At 43.6% G+C, this 11,225-nt stretch overlaps 1 protein-coding gene and 1 long non-coding RNA gene across 6 annotated transcripts in view; one reads left to right on the plus strand and one right to left on the minus strand.

Annotated features, from left to right (window-relative positions):
* edar (ectodysplasin A receptor) overlaps positions 1-10,795 on the plus strand; it is a 72,617-nt gene extending 61,822 nt beyond the window's left edge. The window contains 3 exon segments of the mRNA NM_001115064.3: positions 3,461-3,653; positions 5,515-5,575; positions 7,317-10,795. Of these exon segments, the coding sequence (NP_001108536.3) occupies positions 3,461-3,653; positions 5,515-5,575; positions 7,317-7,645 (583 nt within the window). The 3' untranslated portion in view covers positions 7,646-10,795.
* The window catches only part of LOC147835465 (uncharacterized), a 91,366-nt gene that overhangs the window by 76,211 nt on the left and 3,930 nt on the right, over positions 1-11,225 (minus strand). The gene's annotated exons all lie outside the window — the stretch shown is intronic.

Here is an 11,225-nt window from a genome sequence, read left to right on the forward strand (position 1 = left end):
CCCAAAACTTCATCTGTCAGGTTAACTAACCCAAAAATTCATCAGTCAGGTTAACTAACCCAAAACTTCATCAGTCAGGTTAACTAACCCAAAACTTTATCAGTCAGGTTAACTAACCCAAAACTTCATCAGTCAGTTTAACTAACCCAAAACTTCATCTGTCAGTTTAACTAACCCAAAGCTTAATCAGTCAGGTTAACTAACCCAAAACTTCAGCAGTCAGGTTAACTAACCCAAAACTTCATCAGTCAGTTTAACTAACCCAAAACTTCATCTGTCAGTTTAACTAACCCAAAACTTCATCAGTCAGTTTAACTAACCCAAAACTTCATCTGTCAGGTTAACTCACCCAAAACTTCATCAGTCAGGTTAACTAACCCAAAGCTTAATCAGTCAGGTTAACTAACCCAAAACTTCATCAGTCAGGTTATCTAACCCAAAAATTCATCAGTCAGGTTAACTAACCCAAAACTTCATCAGTCAGGTTAACTAACCCAAACTTAATCAGTCAGGTTAACTAACCCAAAACTTCATCAGTCAGGTTAACTAACCCAAAGCTTAATCAGTCAGGTTAACTAACCCAAAACTTCATCAGTCAGGTTATCTAACCCAAAAATTCATCAGTCAGGTTAACTAACCCAAAACTTCATCAGTCAGGTTAACTAACCCAAACTTAATCAGTCAGGTTAACTAACCCAAAACTTCATCTGTCAGTTTAACTAACCCAAAACTTCATCAGTCAGGTTAACTAACGCAAAACTTCAGCAGTCAGGTTAACTAACCCAAAACTTCAGCAGTCAGGTTAACTAACCCAAAAATTCATCAGTCAGGTTAACTAACCCAAAAATTCATCAGTCAGGTTAACTAACCCAAAACTTTATCAGTCAGGTTAACTAACCCAAAACTTTATCAGTCAGGTTAACTAACCCAAAGCTTAATCAGTCAGGTTAACCCGTCAGCAGGGCGCTGGTTTGCAGGCATGTTTGTGCAGCTCTTCTCTCTCAGTGAACTCAGATCAGCCTGAAGCCACTCATTCACAGCTTCACTTCACACACACACACACACACACACACACACACACACACACACACACACACACAGAGTCAAGCGTGTGGTAATTTAGCAGCGGCGCAGCCAAAACCAGCAGGTGAAAACAGATGAAAACAAACCTCCTGCACTGACGACACAACACTACAGCACAAACACACACATGCAAACACACACACACACACACACACACACACACACACACACACAGAGTCAAGCGTGTGGTAATTTAGCAGCGGCGCAGCCAAAACCAGCAGGTGAAAACAGATGAAAACAAACCTCCTGCACTGACGACACAACACTACAGCACAAACACACACATGCAAACACACACACACACATAACATATTTAACAACATATCAAATATATATCTGTAACGTATAGGAGCGGCACAGTGGCCAGCACTCTCGCCTCACAGCAAGAAGGTCACTGGTTCGAGTCTCGGCTGGGTTAGTTGGTGTTTCTGTGTGGAGTTTGCATGTTCTCCCCGTGTTGGCGTGGGTTCCACCGGGTGCTCCGGTTTCCCCCTCCCAGTCCATACACATGCGCTATAGGGGAGTTGATCAACTAAATTGGCCGTAGTGTATGAGTGTGTGTGTAGGTGAATGAGTGTGTATGGGTGTTTACCAGAGATGGGTTGCAGCTGGATGGTTGTGGGGGAAATCACCGCCCTGTGGGCCCGTCCGCTACACCACTGCATTTACCATGACTTTACCCGTCGGACCCACTTGGGAATAGATTTTCCTCCATGTGGCCCCTGAGCTAAAATGAGTTTGACACCCCTGATCTGAAGACTATAATTACAGTTTAATAGAAACAATTGAACTCTTTCTTATTGGATTGTCTATATTTGACCTAAAATTGGGTTACGATAACCCAGCAGTGCGAGTTTGATTGTTGTGTCTGAGAATAAATGCTCAGTGCAGTGATTCAGATCTACTCCAGATGATCATATATACATCAGCAGTGTGTGTGTGTGTGTGTGTGTGTGTGTGTGTGTGTGTGTGTGTGTGTGTGTGTGTGTGTTTGTGTGTGCTGTTTGTCGGAGTGTGAAGCGGGTGATTTCATGTGTTCTCCCGGAGCCAAACCCACGCAGGTATCGAGTGTCTGCAAACAATGGCATTCTGTGCTCGTCTCTGAGCGTCTTTGTCAACAGGCGCTTGTTAGGAACTCTTCTGGGAAACTTCACTGCGAGCTGAAAACAACAGACTAGTCAGTGCATGAGGGATATTACTGTAAACCACAAGCAGGAGAGCAGACATCTACATCAGCCCTTTCACATCCACTGCAGAGGAAACCATGCAGACTGTACACACTCTGAGCTCCGTTTTAAACTGTAGACGGCGCTCTAGGCTAGTGTTTAACAGCTGAGGGCGCTCTAGGATAGTTCATAACAGCAGATGGCACTCTAGGCTAGTGTTTATAACAGCGGACATCGCTCTAGGCTAGTTTAAAACAGCAGATGGTGCTCTAGACTAGTGTTTAACAGCTGAGTGCGCTCTAGGATAGTTTATTACAGCAGACGGAGCTCTAGACTAGTGTTTAACAGCAGATGGCGCTCTAGGCTGGTTTATAACAGCAGATGGCGCTCTAGGATAGTTTATTACAGCAGATGGTGCTCTAGGCTAGTTTATAACAGCAGATGGCGCTCTAGGCTAGTGTTTATAACAGCGGACATTGCTCTAGGCTAATTTATAACAGCAGATGGCGCTCTAGACTAGTGTTTAACAGCTGAGGGCGCTCTAGACTAGTGTTTAACAGCTGAGGGCGCTCTAGGCTAGTTTATAACAGCAGACGGTGCTCTAGACTAGTTTATAACAGCAGATGGTGCTCTAGGCTAGTTTATAATAGCAGGCAGCGCTCTAGGCTTGTGTTTAACAGCTGAGGGCGCTCTAGGCTAGTTTATAACAGCAGATGGCGCTCTAGGCTAGTTTATAACAGCAGATGGCGCTCTAGACTAGTTAATAACAGCAGATGGCGCTCTAGGCTAGTTTACAATAGCAGACAGCGCTCTAGGCTAGTGTTTAACAGCAGATGGCACTTTAGGCTAGTTTATAACAGCAGATGGCGCTCTAGGCTAGTTTATAATAGCCAACAGCGCTCTAGGCTAGTGTTTAACAGCAGATGGTGCTCTAGGCTAGTTTATAACAGCAGATGGCGCTCTAGGCTAGTTTATAACAGCAGATGGCGCTCTAGGCTAGTTTATAATAGCCGACAGCGCTCTAGGCTAATGTTTATAAGAGCGGATGGTGCTCTAGACTAGTGTTTAACAGCTGAGGGCGCTCTAGGATACTTTATAACAGCATACGGCGCTCTAGCTAGAGAACATTACTAATGATTTTGTGTAGTGTGTTCATGGATTAGTCAGAATTGCTCTGTCCGATATTAATATTAAATGTTGTTTTGTCACAGTGAGAATGACGCGTCATCAGAAAACGAGCAGCTGCTGAGTCGCAGTATCGACAGTGATGAAGAAGCAGCGCAGGACAAACAGGGAGCTGCAGATCTTTGTCTTCTTTCACTGGTGCATCTGACCAGAGACAAATCCTGCACCACCAACACCATCAACAACAACAACAACAACCACTGCAGCAGAGCCACCGGGGTCAGTACAACACCTCACACAGCCCACTTCTTCAGATGCTCGATTCTAAATCCTGATAGTGTTTAATATTGTGTTTAGCTCTGAGTTTACAGCTCAGAGATTTACAAGATGTGCAGAAATGTAAGAATGAAGCCATTAATGCTAGATGTAGATTCAGATGTAAAGATGTAAACTGAGAAATGTGAGACATGAACTGAGAAATGAGAGACATAAGTGAAAAAATGTGAGATGTAAACTAAGATCTGCAAGACGTGAACTGAGATATGGGAGACATAAACACTAAAACTGAAAAATGTGCGACAAACTAAAATATGCAAAAACATAAACTGAGAGATGCAAGACGTAAACTGAGAAATGCGAGATGAATTGAGAACTGTGAGACAAACTAAGAAATGTGAAACGTAACTGAAAAATTCGGTGTAAACTGTGAAATGCGAAGATGTAAACTGAAAAATGTGAGTCAAATTTAGAAATGTAAGACATAAACTAAGAAATGCAAGACATAACTGAAAAATGTGAGATGTAAACTAAGACCTGCGAGACGTGAACTGAGAAATGTGAGACATAAACTGAAATATGCAAAAACGTAAACTGAGAAATGTGAGAAACTAAAATATGCAAGAACATAAACTGAGAAATGCACGATGTAAACACAGAAACTGGGAAATGCGAGATGTAAATCAAGAAATGAGAGACGTGAACTGAGAAATGCAAGACATAACTGAGAAAGGCTAAGATGTAAACTGAAAAATGCGAGACGTAAACTGAGAAATGCGAGACGTAAACACTGAAACTGAAAAATATTCAACAAACTAAAATATGCAAAAACGTAAACTGAAAAATGCAAAATGTAAACTGAGAAATGAGACGCAAGCAAAAATGCGAGACATAACTGAGAAAGGCTAAGATGTAAACTGAGAAATGTGAGAAACACTGAAACTGAAAAATGTGCAAAAATCGTAAAATCGAGAAATGCAAGATGTAAACTGAGAAATGAAATACGTGAACTTAAAAAGGCTTAAAATGTAAACTGAGAAATGCACAACGTAAACACGGAAACTGGGAAATGCAAGATGTAAATCAAGAAATGAGAGACGTGAACTGAGAAATGCAAGACAAACTGAGAAAGTGCAAGACGTAAACACTGAAAAATGTGCAACAAACTAAAATATGCAAAAACGTATGCAAAATATGCAAAAAAATGCAAAATGTAAACTGAGAAATGAGACGTAAACTGAGAAATGCGAGACGTAAACAGAAATGTGAGACATAACTGAGAAATGCGAGACGTAAACTGAGAAATGAAAGAAATTGTAAAATGCGGGACAAACTAAAAAATGCAAGTAACTGAGAAATACTAAGGTGTAAACCGAGAAAAGAAACAAACTGAGAAATACTAAGATGTAAACTAAGACAGGTGAGACATAACTGAGAAGTGTGAGGTGTAAACAGAAATCTGAGGTATAAACTAAGAAACACGAGACAAACTAAGAAGCGTGAGACGTAAAAACAGAAACACATAAACTGAGCAATGTGAGCGGTCACCTGAGACAAACATTAATGTATGATGTAAACTGAGAAGTTTGAGATGTAAACAAAGTAATGCGAGAAATAAATGCATGACATGAACTGAGCTTCTTGAGATGTACACAGAGAAATGTGAGCTATAAACTCAGAACTGCAAGAAGAAGATCAGAGTGAAAGTTGCAGTAACTTTATCAATCTTTATTCAGAGGAAACGAGCTGCAGCTCTGCTTCTACCTTCATCTTTAAACCTTCGCATTCATCTGCTCTGCATGTGATGTGGATTCACATCGGTCTGTGTTTGTGTGACTCATCCAAACATTTCCTGTTTCTGCAGATTCACAGCAGAAGGAAAAAGATCCTGGATTTGTACACAAAAGCCTGCAGTGTTGCGGAAGGTGAGTGTAGCTGTACAGCGCAGTGATATTATACTGATGTAAAACACCCAGTAGACAACTGCTCCTCTGTTACTGCCGCTATGAGCAGGAGTGTGGGGTAATGAGACACATACACAACACTGACAACACCTCTGCTACAATAATGCGAATGGGAATTTAAGCAATTATTTCTTTATTAAAGAAAGAAAAAAGTTTTAAATACTCCAAACCCCAAATCAGAAAAATTCGGGACAGCAAAGAAAACTCAAATAAAAAAAGAAAGTAGTTCGGGCTAAATTTACTTTGACTTGTATTACATTGCAGACAATTCAACTAACATTATTAATGTGTTCCTTGTGGGGGGTTTTCTAAATTAACATGTTTAGAAAAACAATTTTGGTTCTTGCAACATTTCAAATAAAGTTGTGAAGCATTAGCTCTGTTGCTGTTCCTTTTCACAACACTTAAAGACGTTTAGGGACTGAAGACGGCAAGTGCTGAAGAGTTTCAGCTGTCATTCTGTCCCATTCCTCCTGCAAACTAGTCTTAAGGTGGGCAACAGTACAGGGGTCTTCACTGTAGCATTCTGCACTTTGAAATGCTCCACACATTCTCTATTGGAGACAGGTCAGGACTGCAGGCAGGCCAGTCCAGCGTCTGTCTCCTCTTCCTCTGCAGCAGGACTCTGTAATGTGAGCTGAGTGTGGTTCTGCATGGTCTTGTTGGACTCTGCATGGGCGTGTATGGAGCAGAAGGCAGCATATTGAGCTCCAGAATCTCTCTGTGCTGTTCAGCATTAATGGAGCATCACAGAAGAGCAGGTCACCTTCACCAAGAGCACCGACACAACCCCAGACCATGACAGAGCCGGGCTTCTGGACTTGTTGGACAGTCTGAATGATCCTTTTCTTCTTTGGTCCAGAGCACACAGCCTCCATTTCTCCCTAAAACACTGCTTCATCTGAGCACAGTACACGTCTCCACAGTCTATGTACTAGCCCAGAGAAATCAACAGCGCTTCTGGACACTGTTAACATAGGGCTTCCTCTTGGCACAGTACAGTTTTGACTGGCGTTTGTGGATGTGACTCTGTATCGTGGTGCTTGACAAAGGTTTGAGTCCTGAGCACATGTGCTGATCTGGCTTATAGATGAATGAGGACTCTTGATGCAGCGCCCCCTGAGGGGTCGGAGGTCACGCTTGTTCAGCTTAGGCTTGCACTCTTGTCCTTTACGCACTGAAACTCCTCCAGACTCCTTCAGTCTTTAATGCTGTTCTGCACTGTTGAAGGTGAAATATCCACATGTCTACTCTCTTCCTCTGAGGATCATTGTGTTTACACACTTCACTCATTTTCTCTCGTATCTGTGCTCAAACTGGCGATCCTCGACTCATCTCTGCTCATAAAGGACTAGAGCTGTCCTGATGCTGCATTTGTACCAAATCCTCCCATTTCACATCACATTCAGCAGTTTACCTGGTTACTAGCCCTAAACTGCTCCTGGAGTGTGTTGCAAGAACCAATATTCTATTCTACCAATATTTGGGGGGGAAAACCCAATAAAATCTTTGATGAAATGTTTGATATTTATATATATAAGTCAATCATAATACATGATGCACATGTACACAAAACACAGCTTGCCGTAAAAACTCGACAGCAGGGAAGCGTCTTCTCTTGAAGAGTTGTTTCCTCACTGGCAGGGAGAGAGATCATAATTAAAGGTGAATGTAAACATCGCCTGCTGATTGCTGTGTGCAGGTCTGAGCCCGACGGAGCTGCCGTTCGACTGTCTGGAGCGCAGCAGCCGGATGCTCAGCGCCACCTACAGCACAGATAAAGCGGTGGTGAAGACGTGGAGGCACCTGGCGGAGAGCTTCGGGCTGAAGAGAGACGAGATCGGCGGCATGACGGACGGGATGCAGCTGTTCGACCGCATCAGCACCGCTGGATACAGCATCCCTGACCTGCTGGCGCGCCTGCTGCAGATCGAGCGGCTGGACGCGGTGGAGACGCTCTGCTGCGACATCCTGAGCGGAACACAGAACTGCACTAATCCGCCCCTGAGCTCCCGCTGCGCCAGCGTCTGAACACCAGCACTGGCAGATACACTAGAGGATGCAAACCGTGACCGGCTGCGTCTGCCTGCCTTATCCTGATTCCCTAGACACTCCAAGTGCAGAGCGCACCCGAGCGCGAAACTAAAGACAACAGGCCACTTTTAAAGGGGGCCTAATATGCAGAAATCACTTTTATACGGAGCTGAGTGTGTCAGCGGTGTGTGAGTCTCTCCAGCAGACGCTCAACAGTAATTCATTCACTTTGTTATAATCACAGTCTGCAGAAAAACACTTTGATTGACAATCTTCTTTTGTACGTGTCATCAGAAGGAAAGCCCCGCCCACTAGTCTCCCTCATTAGCATAAACAGCAGCCCTGAGTGAGAAGCAGCCGTCTGTCCATTAGCCAGTGTTTGAGCTGCTGAAGATGATGTCAGCATAGACTCAGAGGATTACGCCCAATCACACGGGGCTTCAGCATCAACGCTTGACTGGAGGCGTGTCTGAAGTTGGGGCTGAAGCGATCGTCATAGCAGCGTCAGCCAATGAAAGTCAGTCAGCAATAGGCCACTGTCTAGCTGGTGTATTTGCATACAGCGATCTGATTCGCTGATGCTTCCGTCAGCGCTTGAGAAGTTGAGCTAGTCCCAACTTCTGCAGCGAGCAACACCTCTGAAGCGGCGTCGACGGATCTACAATGCAGTTCGGCAACGCCTGAGATCACCCAGTCAAAGTGAATGGGAAGCGTTGGCGCTGACGCCCCGTGTTTTAGATTCAAGCCGACCATGCCTAGTGTGAATACACCCTTATGCCCTCTTCACACCAGATGTGTATGAAGTGTCAAGCGCGAGTGATTTACATGTTAAGTCAATGCAAACACTCGAAGACATCCTGCAGCGCGATACGTGTGAATGAGACGCCTCGAATGATGAGATTTGCGCGAATAAAGCGGCGCGAGTTAATCGTTTTGTGCATTTGACGTGCTTAACGTGTTTTACGGGAATTGCTCAAGTTGAAAATCTGAACTTTTGCAGACATTGTCGTCACGTTAACCAATCAGGAGCTTTGATTCTAACGTAGCACCTGCAGTGTGTGTCCCGTGGGGAAATCCTCCTGCCAACACCGAACAACAGCTCATCAAACCGCGTTTGGCTCAATCAGAAGCGTCGCTGAAAGCAGGACTGAATTTATGCCGGAACACACTGGATCCGGATCCTCATTTTATTAATCTCCCTCCTCAACCGCACTCCTCACCTGTCCGCGGTTTACTTTCACTTTCGTCCGCATCACCCCTCCGCCATCCAAAGAGTCGACACTTTTTTTTAGCCCTCCTAAACCACATAAACACAGATGATCTCTCATTAAAATACAAGTTAGAGCACAGGTGTCAAGCTCAATTCCTGGAGGGCCGCAGCTCTGCACAGTTTAGTTCCAACCCTAATTAAACACACCTGATCAAACTCATTGACTCCTTCAGGCTTGTTTGAAACCTACAGGTAAGTGTGTTGGAGCAGGGTTGGAATTAAACTGTGCAGGGCTTCGGCCCTCCAGGAATTGAGTTTGACATCCGTGTTAGACATTCAGCAACGAGTCCACGGGCAAACAGAAGTCAGAATCTGTGTCCATTGCGAATTTGACCTGCAAATTAAGTGAGTAAACTCAAAATGTCCACGCATCTATTTACACGCAAATAGCACGACTAGCCAACAGGGCTGGCCTCACACCAAAGGCTAATTCTGCATGTTTGCATCAAACGTATACGTTTCCATCACAGGACGATAATTGGCCACTGTTCTCACATTTCCATTGATTTGTATGCAGTGTCCTCACGCAAATAGTTCATTCTGCAATTGGGGTGAACTCAGCATTCATCGCCCCCTGTTGGCTCAGCGTGCTCTCAACATGCATCACTCACTATCCTTCAGCTTAGTCTCTGATTTATCAAGGGCAACCACAGTGGAATGAACCACCAATCAACCTGGCATATGTCTCACACAACCCTTCCAGCTGCAACCCAGCACAGGGAAACACCCACACACAGACTCGAGCATGCATCACATTTTTGTGTTTTCATGTGGATGAAGAAGGCGTTGTTGAAATACCCGTGTGGACATAAGAGCGATCCACTTCAGCAGGTGAATGAGGGAATGTCTGAGAGTCTGCCAGAACGCAATGCGATTGTGATGTCACAACAAGGCCTGTAGCCAGGGGAGGTTTGAACCCACCCCTCACTGACAAACGTCCTGAATTTGTCCCATTCATGAGCTCATTTTCCTGTTTTGACTGCTATACCATCATAAATAATGAAAATAACCCCTTAAAAAGGCTTCAAGACCAAGTGGAATCCTATATTGGCTGTCGGTACACATGTGTCAGTTTGCTTTCACTAGCATCGGCTGCACATAGAGAATAACAAACGAGCGCGTGAAAAAGATGCCAAATGTGATCGCCTTTATTCTGCGATTGCCACTGTTAATTAACACACTTGCTTAAAGTAATTGGTATCTCAAAGCTTTTACTAGGGGACTTTTTTTTTTTCACCGTCTCTCTGTGCCACCCCCAGCAAGATGCCTCCCAGGGGTGCGTTTCCGAAAATCATCATTAGCCAACCACGGTCACAAGTTCCATCGTTACAAACACAGTTTGTTGATTTGCCGTTTCCCAAATCCATAGTTCAAGCGAACATTCGCAAACTGTGTCGCAAACTTGAGCACTTGAAACTACACCTCTGGAGCTGTAGTTAGAAACAGTTCCTGGCTGTGTTCTAATCCCACTTATCCCCCCTATGCCCTATTAATTTAGAACATTCTAACATTTACAGTTGGAATGATTAAATAATAAAGCAGTAAGCTCATCTCTCTCAGCTGTACTTTACTTTTAAAGTATTTCTACAGTTCAGTTTTAGCGATCTTCATGTTTACAGTTGAGCTCCCTTCGCAGTGCACTTTGAAAACATTGATGTCATTTTGAACACAGCCTCATGGCGAAAGCTGTAGGTGAGCTATTATTTACAAGAGGAATTTATGTCACGTCTCCAAAGCTTGTGAAGACTAAAAACACAGCATACGCTAGTGCTTTAATTTATAGCAGGTTATTTATGAAGTGTCTGTGCTGGATATGACATGCGCCTGCTGGTTTCAGCATTTCTGCAGTGGTTTGCATGTGTCAGATTGTAAAAGTAGACAAAAAATAAAATAAATAAATAAACAATATCCTACTTAATAATCATCATCATCATTATTACTATTAATATTATTATTAAAGTAGGATTTTTTTAATTTCCTAATAAATTATGAGGACCATCCGACAAGCTAATCCTGTGAAAATAGCGCTTAAAATCTCACTAAAATGCAGTATTTAGACCTCAGAATTAAATAGAACAAATTTCTAAATAGCACAAACACCACCCCTTCACCAGGCTGACTACAGGCCTGCACAGCAGCATAGTCCAGTGTGTTACAGCGCTCAGGGCACTTCATTAAACACATTCAGATGCTCCGCCAGTAGTGGACACTTGTGTGATGTAATCAGTGATGCACATCTGAGGGGAGTGAGTGAGTGAAGGGTGTAAAGCTGGACTGAAATACAGCCCTGGACTCATGTGGACTGAT

Source organism: Danio rerio, chromosome 9, assembly GCF_052040795.2.
Source record: "Danio rerio strain M-AB ecotype USA chromosome 9, GRCz13ab, whole genome shotgun sequence".
NCBI classification, from domain to species: domain Eukaryota; kingdom Metazoa; phylum Chordata; class Actinopteri; order Cypriniformes; family Danionidae; genus Danio; species Danio rerio.